A 24744-nucleotide genomic window follows, 5' to 3' on the forward strand; every position below is an offset into this window, starting at 1 on the left:
TACGTTTGCCAGGCATTTGTTTGCTTCTGAAAAAATGGGACGTAGATAGCCTTTTCCAGATTTTTAAACAGTAATTGAAACTTTTATAGGAAAAAAGTGGCCATACTACGTTAATATTTACTGTTTATGAGCACTTAATTTGTCAGTAATTTACTCTGTCCTCTGAAATCTTCTCATGTGCCATAAAGCCTTAAATTTTTGGTTCGTTTCTATTTTGGTGGACTTTTTGCCTGTGATATGTGAGTGCTCTTTGGTTAGCACTTCTTAAAGTGTCAGCACTGTATTGCTAATATGATTCCTATGTTGCAAAATAATACTGTAGCTCGTATTTAATAGTGATCGATTCCTCACTATAAATGGTTCACTCTTTAACTTGATTTTTTTGTTTTTGTTTAGTTGGTATTTTAAATATCTTGGTTTTAGGCAGCTTAATCTCTGAAATTTTATTTTGATAATTTATAATGGTTTATTTTTTTTTCTTTTAATCAGCCTCCTAAATCACAAACATCCTTTCAGCTCTCCATTTTGTTGCCTCTCATTTCTATCAAAAGTATCTATTTTCTCAGTTATAAAAATCAGTGCTTCACCAATTTGGAAAATGAAATGGACTACATTTAACTTGATATGTTTACAAGACAGAGTGGAGGGAAGAGCCCTGCAGCTGCTTATTATTTAGCAGCCTAATGACAGTGGAACAGTTAACTCCTATTCGGATGTCTCCTACGTGTCACAGTTGGCTATCATAATGTCCTTTATAGCCTTCCTGTTTCTGTTCTTCTCTTTATGTAAAGGTCCTTCTTGGCCCCTTAACCTAATTCTTGCATGTTCTGGTTTTCAGGTGAATAAGGAGTGTGTCCGAGGCCTTTGGGCAGGGCAACAGCAGGAGCTTGTTTTTCTACGTAATCGTAACCCAGAGAGAGGTAGCATCCAAAATGCCAAGCAAGCACTGAGAAACATGATCAACTCATCTTGTGATCAGCCTATTGGCTACCCAATCTTTGTTTCACCCCTGACAACTTCTTACTCTGACAGCCATGAACAGCTTAAAGAAATTCTTGGGGGACCTATCAGTTTGGGAAATATCCGAAACTTTATAGTGTCAACCTGGCACAGGTGAGCCATACGATTTGTCTTTTCTGGTGGTGGGTCCATACCCTCCTCATGGAGGCAGTGTGCGTTAGCATCACCTGGAAAACTTGCAGAAGAAATACAGATACCATGACACAGTATAAACCTACCTGAGCTTCAGGAAATAGAGTCCGAGCAGTTGCATCTTCAAACTGTTATTAGGTAAATCTAATGTACAGCTCTAGTCAGGAACTGCTGCTCTAGCATTTAGTAGAATCTTGAACTGTTCCCTCTCCTTAATTTTTTAAATTCTCCATTACAGTATATCACTACTATTAGAATGTGTGGGTCAGCAAAAGGCAAAATCAAGAAGAATAACAAACTTGTACAAGTGGATTAGGTTCTTTATTCATTCCGTTCCAGCAGTAGGGGGAGCACACTGTACATGTTGAAGCTCCTACTTGTGAGATGTGGGGATACAATTACTGTTGCCATTTTAACAGTCTGCCCAACACTCACATCTCAAATCTGTCTTGTCTCCAAGTATACACATGAATTTTTCCTCTGCCTTTTGTCTAGTAAATTATGATATATGGTAATAGGAGCATCATCATAAGTAACTGAATAGTAAAGGAAAATCACAGAATGTTTTCAGTTTCTTAAGAGTTGATATTCAAGGAGTTCCCTATGGCTCAGCAGGTTAAGGATCCAGCATTGTCACTGCTGTAGCCCCGGTTCACTCTCTGGCCCAGCAACTTCCACATGCCATGGGCATGGCCAAAATAAAAAGTGTCGTTGTTCAGATCCTTAAATATCAGAACCTAGGAAAAATATGATTAGAGTAACAAACTCTCAAATAGGTGTTTTTAAACTCTTTCAGGAATACCCATTATTAAAGAGTAAAATTTCACCATTTTTTAAATGATTTTTATTTTTTCCACTATAGCTGGTTTCCAGTGTTCTGTCAACTTTGTACTGTACAGCAAGGTGACCCAGTCACACATACATTCTTTTTCTCACATTATCATGCTCCATTGTAAGTGACTAGATATAGTTCCCAGTGCTATACAGCAGGATCTCATTGCTTATCCATTCAAAAGGCAATAGTTTGCATCTGTTAACCCCAAACTCCCAGTCCATCCCACTCCCTCCACCCCCCCACTTAGCAACCACAAGTCCGTTCTCCAAGTCCATGATTTTCTTTTCTATGGAAAGGTTCATTTGTGCCATGTATTAGATTGCAGATATAAGTAATATCATATGGTATTTGTCTTTCTCTTTCTGACTTACTTCACACAATATGAGAGTCTCTAGTTCCATCCATGTTGCTGCGAATGGCATTATTTTGTTCTTTTTTATGGCTGAGTAGTATTCCAATGTGTATATATACACATCTTAATCCATTCATCTGTTGATGAACATTTAGGTTGTTTCCACATCTTGGCAATTGGGAATAGAGCTGCAATGAACATATAGGTGCATGTGTCTTTTTCAAGGAAAGTTTTGTCCAGATATATGCCCAAGAGTGGGATTGCTGTGTCATATAATAGTTCTATACTTAGTTTTCTAAGGCATCTCCATACTCTTTTCTATAGTAGTTGTACCAATTAAAATTTCACCATTTTAACATCAACCCCTATTCAGACAGAAGGAAGAATACAAACCAGGGTAGTGTCCAAAAAAATTTTTTTTATTTATTTATTTTTTCAAAAAATAGGTGTTGATCTGGAATTGCCTTGTTTGCCCAGGACTGAGGGTTTTCTGGGATGCAGATTTTTGGTGTCAGACTCAGACAGTCGTGGGAAAACCGCAAGAGTTGGTCACCCTACACTTAAAGAAAAATTATTTCAGCAGCTTTCTTTAGGTGTACTACAACATAAAATAATTTAAATCAGTTAGGTTTTCTTGGGTTGTATACACTGGCAAGAATTCTGTATCCAACTGAGATCTTTTTTTTCCTTTTTTTTTTTTTTTTTTAATTTTAGGGCTGCATCTGCAGCATGTGGAGGTTCTCAGTCTAGGAATCAAATCAGAGCTGCAGGTGCTAGCCCACACCACAGCCATAGCAATGCCAGATCCGAGCTGCATCTGTGACCTACACCACAGCTCATAGCAACACCTAATCCATAACCCACTGGGTGAGGCCAGGGATCAAACCTGCATCCTCATGGATACGAGTCAGATTGGTTTTTCTGCTGAGCCAGGACAGGAACTTCTCCAGCTGAGATCTTAATGATACAATTTTTTATGTAAAGTTCTTTGTTAGAGTGGACATAGGAAAGATGATACAGAGTATAAAAGTGAGATCCATTGGGAAGAATGGTTCCTAATATTGATTCCCATGAAGACTCTCAAAGATGAACATTAGTAGCATTCAATATGCAGAATTGCTAGAAAAGGATTAAAATACCTGCCTTGAAGTGATCTTGGGACAGTGCTTACTACTGGTATTTGTTCCTAGGTTAAGAAAAGGTTGTGGAGCTGGATGTAACAGTGGTGGCAATATTGAAGACTCTGACACTGGAGGTGGAACTTCCTGCACTAGTAACAATGCAACAACTGCCAATGACGCCCACAGCAATGTGTCCCAAGGGGGCACTGGAAACCCAGGCCAGGGATCCTCGGGAGCAGGACTCCATCCTCCTGTCACCTCCTTCCCTCCAACACTAGGTAATGTGAAACCCAGTGATGTATGTCATGTTAGTCTCTAACCATGGGGTCCAGGCAGTATGTGTGTATGAAAAGGATAGCACATTACCTGCTTAGAAATATATAATAGAATTTTATTTGATTCCCATTGGACATTATCCTACTTTTTTATTTTAATCATTGCATAAATACGTAAACATATATTACTTGAAATAACATTTCTTCGAAAGTATTTTTCAAGGCTAATGATCTTTAATATAATTTAACCCTGTTGAACGATGATTTGGTTTCATCTGAATGTTGAAATCATCTGTATATAAATCTTTACAGTCACTTATTTTCTTAGGCTGGAAACTTTATAAATGGAATCAAGTCAAAGATTGTGAGAATATTTAAGACTCATAATATTCAAAGATTGTGAGAATATTTAAGACTCATAATTATTTTCTTAGGCTGGAAACTTTATAAATGGAATCAAGTCAAAGATTGTGAGAATATTTAAGACTCATAATATTCAAAGATTGTGAGAATATTTTAAGACTCATAATAATGCCAGAAATCTTCCCAGAGTTTTTTTTAACCTATTCATACTCTCATTAGTCGTATGTAGGAATGTACACCTTTGAGTATTATCATTCCCACCTCTCTCAGAGAGACAGGAGAAGGGGGTGGTCTTTAGCTGAATTGTATTTTGCGTAACTCTGCTACCTGAGGTTGGAAACTTTTAAATGAGTTTATCAGCTCTTTTTGAAGTGCATGTTTAAGTCTATCTTTTCTTTCGTTTCCTTATTTATATTTGTATATGCTGGATTGAAGCTCCGTAACAGTTTTCTGCACTACAAATACCTTTTTCCATTCTGTGTCTTGGCTTTTCATTCTCTTCCATGAAGAGTGGCTTTCTTTTTTCTTTTTTTTTTTTTTTTTTTTTGGCTGAGAAATTGTAATTTTTGTGTAGAGCAATTTGCTCATCTTTTTTCCTTTTATAGTTAATACTTTCTGTATCCTATTCAAGAAAATTTTCCTTATCCCAAAGGAAAGTATTCTTTTTCTAATTAACCTTTTAATGAGTACTGTAGTCTACCTGGGATGGAGCAGGACTCAGATTTCACCTATTCCCATGACTGGTCAATTGATCCAGCACTGTCTCCCCCCACCCCCATTCACATGGACCAGATGAAATCTTAAAACATTTTCTTCAGTTTTTAAAAAAATCCAATGGCACTGGTATTGGTGAAACTCCCGACAAGCGTGTGATTAATGTTTCGTATGTTTTTTTTTTAACCTCCTGAGTGAACACCTAAAGCTTCCAATGTGCTTCTTTAAATGTACCTTTTGCTCTTAAATTGATTAGCTCTTTTTCTTTCCTTTTTTTTTTTTTTTTTTTTTTTTTTTTTTTTTTTTTTGTCTTTTATCTTTTGTCTTTTAAGGGCTGCACCCGCAGCATATGGAGATTCCCAGGCTAGGGGTCTAATCAGAGCTATAGCTGCCGGCATACACCAGAGCCACAGCAACTCGGGATCCAAGCCTCATCTGCAACCTACACAGCAACGCCGGATCCTTAACCCACTGAGCAAGGCCAGGGATCGAACCCACAACTTCATGATTCCTAGTCAGATTCATTTCCGCTGCACCATGATGGGAACTCCAAGCTTTTTTTATTTTCAGATAAAAAGTCCATGTAATTATTTTTCAGTGTAATTAATATTCATTTTTTAATAATCGTCACAAAGCTGAAGACTCATATTAAGCCATTTGAAGAACCTGAGATTCAGCATCACTGGTTGTTCATATTTAGTAGTAATCCCTTAGTGTCTGTGAAATTACGGTACAGCCTCACTGTGTCTTCAGGTAGGTTAGCTTGTCATTGGAATAGATCGAAAGGGCATTAATACTCACCACTTTGGGAAATAGTCGTTACAAAGCTTGCCACATAGTAGATCATTAATAAATATTTCTCGGAGTTCCCGTCGTGGTGCAGTGGTTAACGAATCCGACTAGGAACCATGAGGTTGCGGGTTTGGTCCCTGCCCTTGCTCAGTGGGTTAACGATCCGGCGTTGCCGTGAGCTGTGGTGTAGGTTGCAGACAAGGCTGGGATCCCGCGTTGCTGTGGCTCTGGCGTAGGCCGGTGGCTACAGCTCCGATTCAACCCCTAGCCTGGCAACCTCCATATGCCACGGGAGCGGCCCAAGAAATGGCAAAAAGACAAAAAAATAAAAATAAATAAATAAATAAATATTTCTCACTGTGTCATTTTTATGAGATATTTCATTTCTAATGTAGTAAAGAGGTATTCTTGTTATTCTGAAACATTTAAAGAAATTTTAGGGTTTATCTCAACCCTAAAATGTGCTATTTGCTGTAAATTATTTAATTTTTTTTATACCCAGAATTTGGATTTTTTAAAGCTTCAGCAAATAAACATTATATTATAAAATCATGTAAGAAAACATCTCAGATATTCATTTCTTTTTGGCAACTTTAAAGGTCTTTAGTGTAGGAGTTCCCACTGTGGTGCAATAAGATTGGCGGCATCTTGGGAGCACTGGGACACAGGTACGATCCATAGCCCGGCGCAGTGGGTTAAGCATCTGGTGCTGCCACAGCTGCAGCTTAGGTCATAGCTGTGGCTCAGATCTGGTCGCTGGCCGGGGAACTCTGTATACCTCGGGTTGGCCAAAAAAGAAAAAAGTCTTAGGTATATAAATTCACCAGCAAATTTAGGATGAGCGGCTTTAAGGGAGTAAGTCTTAGAAACTAAGAGAAGTAAATAGTATTAGAATCGTTGCACTTAGAATGAATATTGCTGTTGTCTCTTGTCCCCAGGCACTAGCCACAGCTCTCACTCTGTGCAGTCCGGCCTGGTCAGACAGTCCCCTGCCCGGGCCTCCGTGGCTAGCCAGTCTTCATACTGCTATAGCAGCCGGCACTCATCTCTCCGGATGTCCACCACGGGATTTGTGCCTTGTCGGCGCTCTTCCACTAGCCAGATATCACTTCGAAACTTACCGTCATCCATCCAGTCCCGCCTGTCCATGGTGAACCAGATGGAACCCTCCAGTCAGAGTGGCATGGCCTGTGTGCAGCACGGCCTGCCTTCCTCTAGCAGCTCCAGCCAAAGCATCCCAGCCTGCAAACACCACACCCTCGTGGGCTTTCTGGGGACAGATGGAGGTCAGAGCAGCATCTCTGACACACAGCCCGGCAACACCTTAAGTCCTGCCAATAATTCACATGCCAAAAAGGGGGAGGTGATTTACAGAGTCCAAGTGAGTAAGCCCAGGGTTCTAATTGCACTGTTTCTCTTACTCAGTAGTTTTTATTTTTTGTATTTTGAGTAAAAGACTCTTTTGGAAATATACCTTGTACTACTTAGTCTAAGACTAGAACTTTTTTTTTTTTTTTTTGCTTCTTAGGGCTGCACCTGTCGCATATGGAAGTTCCCAGGCCTACGGGTCAAATCAGAGCTGCAGCTGCCGGCCACAGAGCAACGGGGGATCTGAGCTGCATCTGCAACCTATACCACAACTCACAGCAATGTAGGATCCTTCACCCATTGAGCAAGGCCAGGGATGGAACGCACATCCTCATAGTTCCTAGTCAAGTTCATAACCCACTGAGCCACAGCGGGAACTCCCAAGACTGGAGCATTTTTCAATGTTGAAAAAAAGTTTCTGCCAGTGTAAAAACTGAAAGCAAGCAGTTTTTCACTGATAGTATTTGTTTCCTGTTCAGCCATTATCATGTGCCAGTGTAGTAAGGTCTCTCAGTGGGCTAAAAGGAATTCAGATGACTATGGATTGTTTTGTATTCCATTATAGGCAGTGGAGAATTTGAGACACAAAGAGTACCATGAAAGAAGTGTTCTTTGGGATATATAATATTTCATTATCAAGGGGAAAATGAGTTGGAAATGATCCGTATCTATTTGCAATGTAGATTGTGGATCCCAGTCAAATTCTGGATGGGATCAACCTGTCAAAAAGGAAAGAGCTGCAGTGGCCTGATGAGGGTATTCGGTTAAAAGCTGGGAGAAACAGCTGGAAAGACTGGAGTCCTCAGGAGGGCATGGAAGGCCATGTAAGTTCTCTTACGAAGCCAGCTGTCTGGTGCTCTGACTTTTGTGTAGCCTGACTGGTATGCATGTTATGTTGTTAGCCAATTTCTGTACTTTTGCTTAATTATCTAACTGGATCACTACCTCTAATCTTAAGGATTGAGTCTGTGAGTGTGTTCAGGGTCTCTGCCACTAACTGCTTCTTTTATTCTGGATCATTAGGTGATTCACCGATGGGTGCCTTGCAGCAGAGATCCAGGTACTAGATCCCACATCGACAAGACAGTCCTTCTGGTCCAGATTGAAGATAAATACGTGACAGTAATTGAAACTGGGGTACTAGAACTTGGGGCTGAAGTGTGAGCCAGTGTTTTATAACTTCATTTCTTTTCCCTCAAAACTCCAAGACTTTGGGGAAAAAAGGGGAGAGCAGAAGATGCCTGCAGGTACCACTTTGATCCTGTAGGAGAGACTTGAACATAAAGTGGGCTTGGTTTGGTTAAGCACCACTCCTTCGCCCCTCACCCTGACTCCTGTCCTGTCTCCATCCCCAAATAAAGCTGAAATATTTTTTTAAGTTAGCTGCTGAGAAAACATTTTGCATGAAGGATAAATTTCTGTTAAAATACATCCTTAAAAAAATTTTTTCCTATGCATTGCCTATGCTTTAAATCAACAAACTCTTGATTTCTAAACTATGATCTCATATTTTTCTAATTTCTTTGCCAAAAATAATTGCCACGTTTTGTCATAGAACACAAAATCCATTTACTTTGATTTTTAAAAACAGACCAGTGTAGAAGCTCTCAGTTTGACGTACAGCAGTGTAAAAGTTTAATGTACAGTGAAAGAGACTCTGAACAGACATAGATTTATCTTATTCCTTGAGCGCTAAAAACTTTAATGAAAAAAACTGCACTAATTTTTTACAATGCACTAAAATCTGAGATTTCTCAGAACGTTTATTTATATATAAAAATAAAATACCATTATTTAAATTGCCTTTGGGATTAACCCCTTCCCTTTCCTTATGTAGCAGGAACTGTGCTGCTCAGTTTTTCTTTAGTAGTCCGTACTTCATGCCAGTACATTGGATGTTTCCTTTAAAATGCATACTTAATCTCAAGATACACATAGCTTCATCAGTGGCATTTCCCGGAGCCAGTAGTCCGTGACTTGGTCCTGTGAACACCCCTGCCGGCCCCTGTGTCCACATTTCAGATGGGCTCCAGCGCTATATGTGCCCCGGCTCCTCTGCTGCTCCCCCTTGGGGCAGGCAAGCTCTGCTGGAGTCAGTTCTGGGAAGAAAATACTTTTGCTTTTCAAAGAAGATGAACGTCCAGGAATTTAAAGAAAGGATTGATTGCCTTTTATGTTAAGAGTTCTTAGCTCTTGAAGTTATTCACATGCAATTCAGTTAATCAAGTAAAATGTTTTCAAACAAAATTATCCAAACGGTGCAGTTCTTATTGTTACATCCCTCTTTAATAACTTTGCCTTTTACTTTCCTCCTCTCTTCTTGTTCTATTACTTGAATTTTATTTCCTGTGATTTATAGTGTATAGCTGTAATTTGAAATATTTATAACTGTGATGAAATTGACTTAATTCATATGTTGTCTCATAGCTTAAATTTTATTCATTTTTTAAAAATGTATGTATTCAGGGAAATATATAACTCAGATTTACAATTGGACTAGGTGGGAACCGCAGTTAAGGTTTAATTTTCAATGTACGACGTTTTTTAAATCTTTCAGAAAACTTTTTTTGTGTAGCGTTCCAAAGGAGACTGCACATCTGAGCATTTAGGAGCAGCCATCTTTCTGGCCCCTGTGAGGGGAACCTCCAAAGAAACAGGTGGAACTAATTTCGGCCATACAGTTTGTTGACTCCATCCTGTCTAAAGTGTTCCTGTCCAGCATGTGGTCCTCACTGTATTTCAGGCATTCGCTAGCCACGTGCTTCGTGGCTACTGTATTGGGCAGCACAGGTTTGAAGTATTTTTTGATGAGGCGACAGGAGAGAGAAACTGTTTTTTCTGCTCATTCTGATGTAGATCTTACAGTATTACATAATACTTCAGTAGAAGGAATGAACACTAGGGAAGTGAATAGCTAACATATAGCATCTTACTGCATTTTTATTCCAAAACCTGTTTACTTTTCCTAATTTAAAATGTTTGTGCTTATTCAGGACCCAAGGTGCCTCGTGCTGACATTTCCAGACTTAGCACTTTGCAAGATTTACTGCTGAAAAAACAGTTGTCAAATGATTTACTAAACCTTCACACAAAGGGTAGCCTTTCTAAATTGACCAGTTAAAATGTATTTTTCTGATACTGTCATTGTATTCTGAATTTGCCTCATTTTGGCAAATCTACAATATGCCATTAAGGTTTCGGTTATTTTTTTTTTTTCTTCTGAAACTGGATGTTTGATCTGTCTATTTATATTATTTAAAATCTTCTGGAGGGAATTATGCTCCCTGCTGCTTGTTCCCTTTCTGAGACAAATATGATCTCTTTGTGGTCACTGCCTCAAAGAGAAGATAAGTGGAGCCTTTTCAGTCTTAAATGGAAGATAATTCATTTTCCTATACAGGGAAAAAAGAAAAAATCTGAACTTCAGGTGATTCAATCAGAGGGCTAGAATTATTTTTATTCCTAGTCCCCTGCTGTCAATTATTAAATACATCACACACACTATAAAAAGTCAGATTTCAGATGGAAGACTAGATTTTATACAGAACATATGTATTTGGGTCTTGATTTAGGGTATCAGCTAATGAAAACTTTTCTCAAAACAAGTTGAACTTTGTTATCACATAGGCTTTTAGTGAATTTATGAATTAGGAGCCCTAAAGGGAGCCTTTTTTTTTTTAAATTAGTCTTTTTAAATCGTAATACTTTTCTAATAATTACATCAGGAGAAGTATTGTTAATTGAAGTATTCCTGTCTTAAGGATAATTTGACCTCCATTATTATATGAAAATATACACACTTTCGTAGGTGAAATTGATCATATATGTCTTATTCAACCTTGTCCCCCCACCCCACACCCCCTTGGAGAGTGGTGAACTACTTGTTTAGATTCCCTGCTTAACCTTTTTCATTAGTATGCAAGACCCCAGTATACATATATTAGCGTCTTTAGTTCACAGTTGCCAAAACTTTGTGTTCCATCATTTGAAAGTAAAAATAGGTTAATTAAAACACTAACTTCTTAAAATTTTGCTTTAAATAGTTTTATTGGTATAGTTCTCACTTTTTTCTTGTTTGATTTTGTTTTGTTTTTTTTTTCCCTCTTTACAGAGAGTTTTGGAATAAGTTATAAATTACCTTTTTGATTTCTTCTTATTCAGTAGTAAAAATCATTTTCTAACACGTTCACTTTTTCCTAAAGAACTGTAATTTTTCCAAGAGTCTAGATTAATATGTTGATTCTTAAGGGACTTGGGAGAGTAGGCAGTGAGGCTCTATATTTTTTAAAAGAAGAGATTAATAAACTCTCAGGAAATTAGTGAACAAATTGCATCAGTATCCTGCCTTTTTTTGAGTTTTCCATTACTAGAAGATTAACCTCTACTAGGTTTGAAGTATTTTTTTTAATATTTCAAGTATTTTTTTTTAATATTTCAGGTATATCTGAGATACTTCAAATCCTTGAAACAGAATTAGTCAGACAAGATTTCTCTCCTGAGTGAAAAATGGAAAATTACTCTCTGTACCAAATGTCAGGCAACAAAAATACAAGTTTTTCTGTGGTAAACTACAGCTCATTAAAAAGGTCTATTTTTCTTCCTGGGTTGGTTTATTTTCCCATCTCATATCAAAGTATAAAAAACAGCCTCAGATCTAAGCAAGGGTAGCTTAGCCTTAATAAATCCCACCTTGCTTCTGAGCAGCATCCTTTTGCTTCTCATTAGAAATTCTCCACTTGGTACATTTTGCTGCACTGAGTCATGTTCCTCCAGAACTGGGTCTTTTAAACTTATGATTTGCCCAGAGGCTAAAATCATCTTTTTCGTTTAATTAACTTTCACAATCTTTCCTCCTAAATATGTGACTTGAGAAACATAATTGTAATTTTGCATGAGAATTCTTTAGTTTATGTTTACTAGCTGCAAAAGTGTACATTGCTGCCCACATTGTTAATTACCTTTGGGTTTATTTTCATTACTTTCTCATGTATATGGACAAAGTTTTTTTTTTTTAATTTTTAAAGTCCTCCATATTAATTCTTATAATATATATAATCACATAAAATGACTGCTTGGATACAAACCCAGTTGGTTTTTCTTTGACACAATACCTTGTTGAGGTGATGTATAAAACATCTGTTTTTATTCTGGAGGCTTTTCCTTTCATTCCAAGATGAGTGAAGAGAACAATGTCAGTCAAAGCTAAGATGACACTTGGAACCTGTTAACGAATATTGAACTTTCTTTTTCAGTCTAATGTGGAAATTGAGGTTTATTAATCTGGAGAAAGAAGAAAATTAGATATTACTATGTATTTGTGCAGCATACATTTTAATATCATGTTGGATATACATAGTTTTTTATTTAAGTACTGAAAAATCAGCCTTTCTTTTCTTCATTTCTCTTTAAAAAAAAAATCTGGTTGATATACACTTACGCCTTTTAGGAGAGAACTGAGACTGGAAAGAAATTAATTAGTATACAAATAGGTATGGTAGTAATGTGAGTGGAGTATTTTTTTTTTTTTTTTTGCTTGAAACAGAGGTATGTTTTCTGCTTTGAATCACCTCAGCAGAGTCATCTCGTCAAGAATTAGGTATAATAGGAATTTATCTTTATTGCCACATATTCTTTCTGAAGTAGAGAAAGTAAGTTCTATTTGTGAGCTGAACTTCCTTATCTGCCATTTTATAGAAGCAACATAGCATTCTTCAGGGGAACCAGGGCTGAGTGCCATCACAAGGTTATGACAGCTCTGAGACACACCTGTTACAGAGGGTTTTACCGTTTTTCTTGTGCCTCAGCTCTGTACCTGACAGTTTATGATTCAGCGCAGCCAAGCTAGAAGGAACGAAGGTCATCTAAGACTGTGATTTGGACGAATCCCTGCCTGTTATTTGCACAGATGGGTGGTGGTACCCTGGACTTCAAAAGGGAGTGGCGGTAGAGAGTGAGATGGCTGCTCCAGATGGCTCTTGGATTTAGTGTAATTGTGGTTAAACAGGATTTTTTTTATACACGAAGCTTGATTCTACAACCAAAATAATAGAAATGCGGGGGAAATCATGTCTGCTTATGCTTTTTTAAAGCTTATTATAGTTTAAATAAAATGTAAAGAATGATAATCTTAACCCTGTACAAGTCTGGCAATGAGCTCTGCATGAGAAAATGGAAGAAAGAATACTGAGATAATTCTAGGAAGGTAGGTGGGAGGAAGGAAATGGGTTTCACTCTTCTGACCATGGGCTCTGAAAGTATTCATTGCCTCTACCAGCATTCAGTATAAACCAGAGATAAGAATATATGTACTCACGTGTGTCTGTGAGTGTGTGTGTGCGCGCGCGTCTGAGTGTTTGTTATTCTAAACAGCCTGTAAATATTGTAGTTGTTTAAAGTGGAGAATAAAAGCTGAGATTGTTTTTTCTTTGCAAATATATTGCATCAAATATACAGTATTGACAGTGGATAAAACACTGAGGAAATAAAATTTTTTTCATTTTACCTTCTGTCCATTTTTGTCAGATTAAGAAAAATTAGTTTACCATATTAAGCTCTGCATAGCATATTTTCAAAACATGTACTTGGTTCTGAAATAGTCTTTTTAAACAGAAGCTTTATCCTACAAACGAGATTCAGCTTATAATAGAAATGTGTGTATTTCATAATAAAAGGATGTCTTTTCACACTTGGCAGAAAGGTGGTAGTTTACATCTTCTGAACTTATCTGAATGTGTCCTATTAATGATACAATATTGGACGGAACATGTAGGATGATGAAAATGTATACATGTTCACTCTTACACTAAATTACGGTACAGAAAATGGAAAGAACATCAGGTTATGGTCATCAAAATCAGGCAAATCTAACTTGGGGTGTGTACTAATTGCTGACTTCTTGTGTAATACCTGAAGAGAATGCAAGCTGACCTACAGTGGGAATGCATGTGCTCTTGACGGAGTCACTTATTAAGCCTTTAGTGAATCATTTTAACTGTAAGTAACAACCAGGACGAGCAGGGTGCAGATTATGTATCCTCTGCATCAAAATCCCAAACAGTTTGCTGTCTTCTTGCCCCTGATCACAGTGGTACAACTGGAAAGGGTTGTGTTTAGTCTTTTATTATTATTTGTATTTGTCTATTTAGGGCCACACCTACAGCACATGTAGGTTCCCAGACTAGGGGTCGAATCAGAGCTGTAACTGCCCACCTACATCATAGCCACAGCAACGCATAATCCAGGCTGCATCTCCAACCTGCGCTACAGCTCACTGCAACACAGCGTCCTTAATCCACTGAGTGAGGCTCCGGATCAAACCCATATCCTCATGGATCCTACTTGGGTTCATTACCGCTGAGGCACAGCAGGAACTCCGAATTGTATTTAGTCTTAAAGGATGGTATTTCTTTCCGGTGACAGGAAACATCCTGGTTAAATGAAATACATCTTCAAGGAAAGAGATTTTCTGTGTAAGTAAACTGCATTCATTTTAGAGCCAGAGAGTCTCCTAACAGATCCAGAAATATTTTGTGGACCTCTGGCCAGTGAATCTCACCATGTGGGTGGCTTTTCCTCTGGGAAAGGTCAAAAGCACCTTGTGAAGTAAGGACATGACCAAATGGTGGCTTTGGGGGTATTCATTTGGCGCTAACTCTACAAAATATTTGTCTTATTTTCTTTTTGCCTCATTCATATGTGTTTATTAAAGGAAACTAGATATAATTGAACTTCATACTGGGGAAAATGTAATTTGGTACCAGGAGATCCCTGAATTGCTCTGTAATTTCTCAGGACATATATTAACAGCAAGAGGCTAGAGATTGAATCCATCTTGTCTAAAAGCTTCTTAAGAAACCATTCAGTCTCAGGGCCCAGGAAACTGTTCCCCAAGGGAAAAGTCATCCTTCAGTCCAGGGTTCCTTTCTGCTCCCAAGAACTTTGTCTGAGTACATACTAACTGGCCCATCTAAGGTTACTCCAGGTCTCTAGTCCCATCATGAAGCACATAAGTACTCTTGACTTGTCTTCATAAATAGTCAGCATCACGGGATAGCACTGCATTTAAGCAGGTACAAAGTAGTGCTTGCTTCCTGTGCTTTTAATGCTCTTCATGGGTTTTCTCTCATGTGTATACCCTCACCACTTCTCAGTTGTTTATCGGTTAATAATACATTAGGTGCCAGTAGGAACTCAACAGTGAAGCTACCTTTCTTTAGACAAAATGCAGTTTTGTCTAGCTTATCAGTTTGAGAGTGACTTTTTGTACAATTGTTTCTTTAAATTGTAAATTCTAAACTACTAATTTCCTTGGGATGCTTACAGTTGCAAGAAAAGAAAAACCCAACTCAAAGTTGCTGAAACAGGAGATGGGCTCACTATAAGATGAAAGGTAAGCTGGGCTTTCAGGGTTGGTTTATTCATGTTACTCCAGCTCCATGTATCTGGAATTTTCTCACCTCTGCCCTCCTATGTACACTGGCTTTCTTTTCAGACTGAAACTAAATGTCTGTTTCTAGACCTCATTCCTTACACATCATCATTCAGAAGAAAACAAAACACTTCCTGTTACCTCTCTTGAGTTGGAAAATCTCCCAGAAGCCTGAGTGTGTTTCTCCTTGCATCTCATTAATGTAAGATTTGACATACGCAAGACCCTGAACCAGTCATCTTGAGTCCTGATTTTCTCAACCAGTCACTGACCAGAACAATCACCATGATTGGCTCAGACAAATCAGAGATTAGCCTTGAACGCAGGTCCCCACCAAAAACTGTAAGGTTGCTGTACAGTGTGTGCGAAGGTACTGACCTCAAGGTCTGCAACAGGTCTATACATAGCTTTTCAGCAACTGCATGTGTTGTTTTCAAGATACAGAGACAGCTCACCTATGGAATAAGGCGTTTCTTTTAGTATGCATCTATAGCAGATCTACACCAGGAAGTCGGCAGAAACTGAGACTCTGAGCTGGATATAGCCCCACCCCAGTCTCGGGGGCTGCCTTACATCTCGTCATGCTTCTACTTTTCTTCATGTAAATTACTTACTTCCTTAACTTTTTGGGGAAAAAAAAAATTCACCAGTGAAATAACCTTGACATTGGATGATCTTTAGGAAGAAACCTTTAATGATAAGTTTCTAAAGGACTATTTAGATTTCTGGTTCTTTTTTTAGTTAGTTTTGGTAAGTTGGGTTTTTCTAGGACTGCAGATCTCAGACTTTTTGGTCTTGGAATGTTTTTACATTTAAAAAAATTGTGGAGTCCTCCCCCTGCCAGAGAGCTTTTCTTTATGAGTTTTATATTTATTGCATTAGAAATTAAATACTAATGATGTTATTTCCAAGTGAAGTAATAAATAATGAACTCATTACATGTCAGCATAGCATTTTTATTTAAAAGAGTGCTTCTACGTTTTAAAAACTGCATAAGACATCTGAACTCCTATCTACTTCTGCATACAGTGTGTGGCAGTACATTATTTTGGTTGAAGTATATGAAGAAAACCGGACTTCATATATGTATGTAGTAGGAGAAGAAAGTATTTTAATAGCCTTTTCAGATAAGTGTTAATATTCTTTGATTACTTCACTAAAATTTGACAAGTGGTGATTTCATAAAGGCTCATTTATCTTTGGAGCTGAGTAGAATGAGAACGTGGTTTATTTTCCTGAAAACCATCTAGTCCAGAGGCTTATGATTCATTTTGTAAGACCTTAGCCTTACTTTGTCTTTGAAAATAGGGGCCAGAGGACAAGTGGCAGAAAATACTTGAATAATATCTTTTCCTTAATGGAACCCGGAAAACTATATGCTTGCACGAGTTCTAACATGTCCCTGGTGAACATCTCTGTTTCTCAACCTATATTAGATCATTCTCTGGGAATGCAGGTCAGAAAGAAAACCTACAGGTTATCTGGGCCATGGGTGAGAGGCCAAAGAAATGACAAGCAGCAAAACAAGAGAAAGCTCCAGTGTCTCCAGGGATTAAATGGTGTGGTGTCACCACCAAGGCAAGCCTGTGACCAACACAGCAAGCCCAGTAGAAAATTAGGAATTGGCTCTAAAAGTTGCAAGATCCTCAGCCCTTGCACTTCTAAATAACATGAAGAATAAAGTCAAATTTGGAATGCATCTTTTCATAGTGAAGTTTTCATTAGCATCACCTCGTAGCTCATGTTGCATCAGGGTCTGTTTTAGATAAAGGAGTAAAATGGCTTAAGAGCTGGAATTCATGTGGAGAGAGGGAAGTTCTGGAGAGGGGCAGATTGGCTGTTCAAATACGGTTGACTTTGGAGGTTGGTAGGAGTTAGAACTTACACTTGATTTTGTCAGAACCTAAGTTTTTTAGGAACTTGATTTTTTTCAGAATCTGAGTTAACTTCAGAAGCCACTAATGGTAATGAAAGTAGTGGAAGGTTAATATGCTGATCAAAATGCCAGTGTATTGGACTTGCCGTGTGGCTCACAGCCAAATGCCAGTTTATTGATTTAGAGTTCTAGAGGTTAGGGCACCTGTGGCCGTGTATCAGAAGGCAACTGATAGGCCCCTTTGGTCATCAGAAGTTAGTTTATGAACATAAGAGCACAAGAACATAGTGTGTATTTCTGGACATCACATTTTCCCCCTGGCTTAGGAAAAGCATCCTTTATAATTTTTCTCCTTTTCCAGGGGTAGAATATTTATGTCCATGTTTTAGTAAATGCTGTGAAATTTTGGCCTTTGGCTTCCTTTTTCTAGACCAAGCAGACCACCTTCCTTCTGTTGTCACCTTCTTGCTTCAGGAATGTTAATAGGACTGTGTTAGGCTTCAGCTTTCTCACACTCAGCTTCCACTTCCACCTAAACACTAAATGGATTACTCAACACCTTGTCCTTCCTGCTTTGACTCGGGAGAACTGGTCTTACCCAGAGGTATGAAGTTTACTAGTTTGAACCTGGGAAAGTCTCTTTATCTTACAGTTGAGAGGAGATAAATTTACTAGACCTCCTCCTTCATTATATTTCCAACTAAAAGTTGGTGTTCTCCAAATATATTGTCAGTTGGGGAGGGGAAATGTTTTCACTCATAACTTTTAAGCAAATAGCAAACAAATGTTTAAAGAGATTAAAATCGAAGTTTAAAATAAAAAAGGAAGTTTAAAAGTTGAGGTCTGTTTAGCCTGAAAGGGATTGTTGGAAAGGAAATTGATCTTGGAAATATTTAATATTTGAGGACAGAAGATAATGACAGTGACAGACTGGTTAGAATCTAAGAATGGGGAGTTCCCTTCGTGGCGCAGTGGTTAACGAATCCGACTAGGAACCATGAGGTTGCGGGTTCAGTTCCTGCCCTTGCTCAGTGGGTTAATGATCCGGCGTTGCCGTGAGCTGTGGTGTAGATCGCAGACGCGGCTCGGATCCTGCGTTGTTGTGACTCTGGCGTAGGCGGGGGGCTACAGCTCCGATTGGACCCCTAGCCTGGGAACCTCCATATGCTGCGGGAGCGGACCAAACAAATAGCAAAAAGACAAAAAAAAAAAAAAAAAAAAATCTAAGAATGGAAAGACATTAAAGCAAGATGCCTACATGTCTGTGGCAAAGTCTGGAATATGGCAATTCTTTCTGGATTAAAGATTCTGGAAAGTATATTTCTCTTGCAACTTTTAGCAGGACTGTATAAAACCATAGTGACTTTCTTTGAAAAGCATTTGTTACAGTGAGCATGGGAGGCCTAACTGTGTGCCAGGTAGATTCACAACAAACCTGCCAAATGTTTTCACTCTTGTCTTGCATATGTGGGGATTGAGGATTAAGATAGTTTTTAGGAAAGGTAAATCACAGTTCTCAGATATAAAAATGTATCCATGTTTAGGACTTTATTTGAGATGTTAATCTGGAGAACTAACTACATGTTATAATGCATTCAAGTTTAAAGAGCACAGGAGTTCCCACTGTGGTGCAAAGGGATTGGCAGCATCTCTGGAGCACTGGGACACAGGTTCGATCCCTGGCCCAACACAGTGAGTTAAAGATGCAACCTTGCCACAGTTGCGGCATAAGTTAAAACTGGCAAGATCTGATCCCTGGCCCAGGAACTCCATACGCTACAGATCAGCCAAAAAAGGTGGTGGAGGGGGAGACCCAAAAAACCAAACATTTCTATGGAGTAAAGGAATGTTGAAATGAATTGTAAAATGGAGACAAATTTTTTTTTTTTTTGAAGGGGAGTCCTTTGAACTTCACTAGAGGGAGCAGAATATATATGTCTTATTAGATACCTACACTTTACAAAGCTGTAACTCCCACAGAATCAGAATCTGATAAGACAGAAGGCTGTGCTATATAGATGATGCATAGTTTTCCACTGATGCACAAGCTTTTCCCTACCTTATTTTCAGTGATGGGTCTGAGATAATACACATAAAAAGTGACGTGATGGAGGCCGGATTGGGGAAATTCCCCTCAGTGGTGTCCAGGACATTTGAATTGCCAGGGAAGCCCTGAGGATTTGTTGAAGGCCATGAGGTAATTCAGCGTTGCAGGGTTGGCCTGGCCTGAGATCCTGACAGTGGGGATCAACGCCGAGGAAGCAGACTCTGAGCCTGATGTTTGTGCATGGGAAGGTTGCTGGAGAATGCTCTTCAGGGGCAGTACATGTGAGGGAACACAAGACGCTGGGTTGATGACCCATTCATATGGTTACAACAAAGGCTTCAGTTAAAATCCATCAGGAGGAGATCTGGAGCTGGGGTGGCCTTTCTGAGATGTCCTGAGGACACATCTTGGCGGGAGGCAGTACTCCTGACAGCTTGCAGGAATGATCGTCTCCATCCTAGACTGGAATCTGGGCAGAGCACCACAACACCTGCTGTGGTTCTTGGACTGCTCACACCCACCCACCTCCCTCCCTCCCTGATCTCTCCTTCACGAGCACCTCTGCTGGTCTAGCTGCTTACCTGTTCTAACCGCTAAGCTTACCTGCTGGAATGACCCAGACTCTCTCATCCTCAGAGCCCCTGGTCACCATGCCCTTCTCAAGCAGCAACTGCTGTATTTGACTAACCATTTTCCATTTAAGTTGGGCAAGGGAGACACCCCAGTGTATCTCACCTGTCCCTCCTCCCATTGTGTGTCCCTCCTCCCATTGTGTGACAGCAGCCATGCTTCCTTCTGATTTCCTTTCCACCAAGGAAAGAACACAGTGGTGACTTATCTTGCCTGCTGGTCTCTTAGCACAAAGGACCATAGTGACTGGGTGGTAGCTGTAGCTTAAAATTGAATGAGACTCTTGGCAATCTCCCCTGATGGAAGTTTTCCCCCTTTGGAAACCAGGCTCTTCAGACCAACAGAGCCTAAGGCTGTAGGAGTAGGAAGCAAGATTCCCCATGTGGATCATGGGTAGAAATGATTGGCCAGGCCATTCCCATTTACATTTATTGGTTTCCAGTTTGGGGTATTCCACCCGTTGGGGCCTCAGGATCACTAGAATGGTCATCAATGTGGGATGTGTACTGCATCCTGAAGGGTGGTGCCGCATCCTCACAGGAGGTCATTTCCAAGCTGACTGCACCTTTTAAAGGTCATTCAATTGTTATCTCAGGCCATCATTTCTACAGTATGTTATAGGACCAGTGGATTGCATGGCCATGTGCCCACTCTTTCACCCTCTTTGCTGTAAAGTCCCGTGGCCCTATTCAGTGCCACCTGGGATCCAGTGTCAGTGGATCTGATGCTCTGTAAACTCTCCTACAATCATAGTGCTGAAGCCCTGCAAGGCCAATGCCCATAATATGTGGCAGTTCTAGTCAAGAGAAATAACTGCCTCGTCAAGAGTGGAAGGGGGCAGTGTAGCCAACTTGTTATCAGGTAGATGGTTGTTGTCCTTGAAAAGTATTGCATGAATATACAGTCTACAGCAGTAATCTCTGTAGTGCTCAGGTTAAATATTTGACATCATCAGAAGCTCAGCTGGCCTTGGTGAATGGAATCCTATTGCACAGCCACCACTGCTGCCACTGTGGCTACTCCTTTCATGCAGACATTTTGCCAGCACAGGTGTGACTAATGAAAAAGATGGCAGATATCAACTGGCCAAATCTTTGGCCCACTTGGACTTTGGTTCCTCTTCCATAGTGGGTATTCTCTGGTGGCCATTCGCACCATTCAAAGACCCTTTTATGCCATGCCCACTCCCATAGATCATCCATGTGCCCCTTGTCCCTAACCACCATATCTTTCTCCTCCTAGGTCTCTGACCCATCAGCCAAACCATTTGCTACTCCCATCAGTTCACATTTGTGTGGCCTTGGCCTTGTTCTATTTCCCCACAAAGCAGATAACTGGATAGCCTGATTTTTCTGCCTTGCAGCAATCTCCCTTCACCACTATCTTAAAGGGCCACCCTAGTGGGGCTATACTGCAGCAGGAGTCCATTTTTGGCTTGCGTCTACATACCAGCTGAACATCTGTGGGCCAAGATTGGCTTTTTTCCTCTTCTGTAAGTTAGTTATGAGGGGCACATTCCCACACCCTTGGCCACAGGTGTGAACTAAGGGAAAGGCATTCATGGGACAGTAGTGAACGACACAATGGGGAGTCTGGGCTGCCTACTCAGGCAGCCTACCTGCATCCTCTCTCCCTGCTCATGTCCAATGCCCTGGGTACCACTTGCATCTTTGAATGGATTGTTGCCAGGCCTACTCATGGCTTAATGTTGGACAAACCAATAGTCAAACACTCTCTACCAAGGTCTAGCAGCAAACCATCTGCTGGAATGAATGCCATGGCCTGATTCCAGAATCTTAGAGGTCTACACTGTGATTCTACAATTAGGTTCACCATAAACTCCATATACACAACATCTTTTCCCGTCAGAAATGCTCTGAATACCGTAAAATTTACCATGTTACGTAGACCTAGTGGCAAGGCTGTTTACACCACATCTGGGCTCTCTGCAGAGTCATTCTGCTCTGGGCCTCACTCAAAGCTTTCCAGGTAATTTGGCAAATGGATCAAAGCAGTATTCCCCAAGTGGACTTTGCTACCCCTGGAATCCACACTGACCTGTGGGTATTCTGGTCCCTTTTTAGTGATGGGAGAGGGGGGTCCCCTACTCTGAAGGGGATGTTCCTACAGGCTCCTATCATACTTACCCCTTCTTGCTTATCCAGCCTGACTGACCCAGTTGCCAAGCAGTGGACCCGTGCGGTGTTCTGCAGCATGGCTACACAACCCAGTCTCCTTCAGACTACCCTTTGATGGAGGGCAGGAGGGCTAACAGGCAAGGCAAGACCGTAAATGTACACTGTTATCCGCCTCTTGTGAATGCAAACTGCTTCTGGCCTTCATTCTCAATGGCGATCGGTAAGAATACATTGGTCAGAGTGACCAGGTGCCAAGTGTCACCGTGTACTTGAAGCAGTGTTAACTTGCATGTGTCTGGTTTTTGTAGGGACCTGATTAGTGAACCAATTGGGAATATGAGAGATCACCCCTTGCCTTTATGTCTCTCCTCACCTCCACAGGTATTGTGATTTACTGTCTTGGGTTGGGGGTGGGGTCAGGGGAGTCTCACAGGTTTCCACTTGGCCACTTGGCTGATGGTGTATATACAAGCATGTCACGCTGATCATACTTTCAAGGACTAGGGAATAAACACTGAGGAAGTCTATGGACCCAGTGGGCCCACTCGAGGTCAGACCTGCACTAGGACTTTATTTATTTTCTTTTCTTTTTCATTTTTTATTATAGTTGATTTATAATATTCTGTCAATTCTGCAGTACAGTAGACTAACCCAGTTTTATATATACACACATTCTTTTTCTCATTATCTTCCATCATGTTCTGTCACAAGTGATTGGACATAATTCCCTGTGCTCTGTGGGAGGACCTCGTTGCTTCTCCATTCTAAATGTAATAGTTTGCATCTACTAACCCCAAACTCTCAGTCCATCTCACTCCCTCCCCCTCCCCCTCAGCAACTACAAGTCTGTTCTCTAGGTCCATGAGTCTGTTTCTGTTCTGTAGATAGGTTCATCTGTGCCATATTTTAGGTGCTACATATAAGTGATATCATGTCTGTATTTCATGTATATGGTCCCTGACCCTCATTCTAACAAAGATCACAATGGTGTTTTGGGCACCCAGTATCTACGTCAGGTCAGATCCTGTATCTGCGTCCAGCCAGTCTCCAAAACTCTTTGGAGTTTTGCCTTGGCCCGCAGGTCCCTTGGGGAAGGACAGAAGGACTCATCCTGTACATGGTGCTGTGGTTGTGCAGGTCCTTCCTCCTGAGGGCCCAGCTTTTCCCCCAGTCACTGAGTTTCAGGTCTGAATCCTGGCTCAGGTTCAGGAACTGGGCAATGAATCTTAAATTCTCATTGGGGTACTTCCTCAGCCACCTCGATTTCTTTTAACTGTATGTAGATGGCCCGATACCCTTCTTGGCTGCCTGTCTGTCTGCCTTGCCCTTCAGAATGTCACGTTCTAGTCACCACTTCCATGTTCCCTCTGGATCAGGCTCCCCTGATCAGTTGCCAGGCTGACTTTGCTCCTTATCACAATTGCTTCTGATGCCTTGGGGTTCCTGGCTTCCTAATTTGAGACTATCATCCCATTGCTATCAAGGAATCTTGTTCCATAACAGCATCTCCTAGTCTCGGCCCTGGCCCACAGAGGACAGCCCCCGCTCAGCTTTTTCAGTATTGCTGGTGGCACTCTCACCAATGCATTTCTTAGCATTTTCCTGGACAAAGAGTCCTCCTGGCCCTCCTTCACATGGAGCGTAGTTGATGGGTTTTCCAGCCTTACATAACATGCCTATTTTAACATTCTCACTGCTCTGGGCCTTGGATCCCTTCTCTACCACCGACCATGGCAATTCAGGCATTTTTGTTTTACTTACCATGGCTTATTGCTTTTTCCAGGCTGTGGGAACCAACCTAGCAGCATGTTTGCATAATCTTTTAGGGACTATGCCAGGGTAGCAAGCAATCTTCTGTCACAGGAGAGGGTTCTTGTGTTGATAAACTTTCTTACACCACTGCACATGCAGCTTCTCTCCATTCAGCAGCCTCCCGATCCAGACCCATATATGTTCTCCTAGCTTCTGCCGCTTCACACTGGTGGGGTTCCCATAGCTCCTTCAACCTGCGGGTCCTCTCCTCTCTTGGCAGCCCCAGCACATCCCTGGCCAAGTGATGTTGTGACTTGACCAGTTATTGACCAGACATCCAGGAGGCAGGTGGGAGCAGATCATGAAGGGGATGAGCAGCCTTTGAATCGACCTCAGGGAGTAGGTTACATCTGCAGGCTAGTGTTCTGGGGATCTGAGGCTTCAAGGTTGTCAAGAGTGTCAAGTTGAACAGCAGTGCAGTCACAACAGAGGCATCGGCCAGCCTCATGGGGGGCGGCGGGGGGGGGGTGTTCTAGACCCGTCACAATCCTTCTCTCAAGTCTCAGCTCTTTCCCAGCCAGGGTCTTGACCTTGGTGTGGCATACCTGCTAAATCAAGAATCCAGTCTTCTCTGGAGCTCTGCTCCCTCTGCGTCCAGTATGGGCCAAGCCTCAGCCACTTCCGCCCTCTGACTGATGGAGAACAGGAATCTCTGCGTGCTACCAAGGAGGGCCCTCTAACGTTAATTCTTTGCCTCAAATAGGTGAGGAATTGTCCTCAGCCTCTTGCTGCCGTTCTCTGGAGGACTGAGAGCCTTCAAACAGTGATGGGTGAAGGGTGCATGCTGGGCAGAGGGAGAGGTGAGCTGTGATTTGGTCATAGCAAAGGCTTTAGCCCATCC

The 24744-nt window shown here is 40.7% G+C and overlaps 1 protein-coding gene and 1 long non-coding RNA gene across 16 annotated transcripts in view; both read left to right on the plus strand.

Annotated features, from left to right (window-relative positions):
* PCNX1 (pecanex 1) overlaps positions 1-13473 on the plus strand; it is a 173320-nt gene extending 159847 nt beyond the window's left edge. For all 15 annotated transcript variants that reach the window (XM_021099419.2, XM_021099421.2, XM_021099420.2 and 12 more), the window contains 5 exons: positions 839-1113; positions 3530-3738; positions 6543-6985; positions 7656-7796; positions 7996-13473. In XM_021099419.2, the coding sequence (XP_020955078.2) occupies positions 839-1113; positions 3530-3738; positions 6543-6985; positions 7656-7796; positions 7996-8136 (1209 nt within the window). In that variant the 3' untranslated portion in view covers positions 8137-13473. The remainder of the gene's footprint in view (positions 1-838; positions 1114-3529; positions 3739-6542; positions 6986-7655; positions 7797-7995) is intronic.
* Positions 13474-15294: 1821 nt separating this feature from the next.
* Positions 15295-24744, plus strand: part of LOC146401835 (uncharacterized) — a 44075-nt gene continuing 34625 nt past the window's right edge. The window contains exon 1 of the long non-coding RNA XR_014811082.1: positions 15295-15361. This is a non-coding gene — a long non-coding RNA (uncharacterized LOC146401835). The remainder of the gene's footprint in view (positions 15362-24744) is intronic.

Source organism: Sus scrofa, chromosome 7, assembly GCF_054392235.1.
Source record: "Sus scrofa isolate SSC_HxYL_T2T_F1_AM1 chromosome 7, Sscrofa_HxYL_maternal_Yorkshire_Landrace_v2.0, whole genome shotgun sequence".
In the NCBI taxonomy this organism is placed as follows: domain Eukaryota; kingdom Metazoa; phylum Chordata; class Mammalia; order Artiodactyla; family Suidae; genus Sus; species Sus scrofa.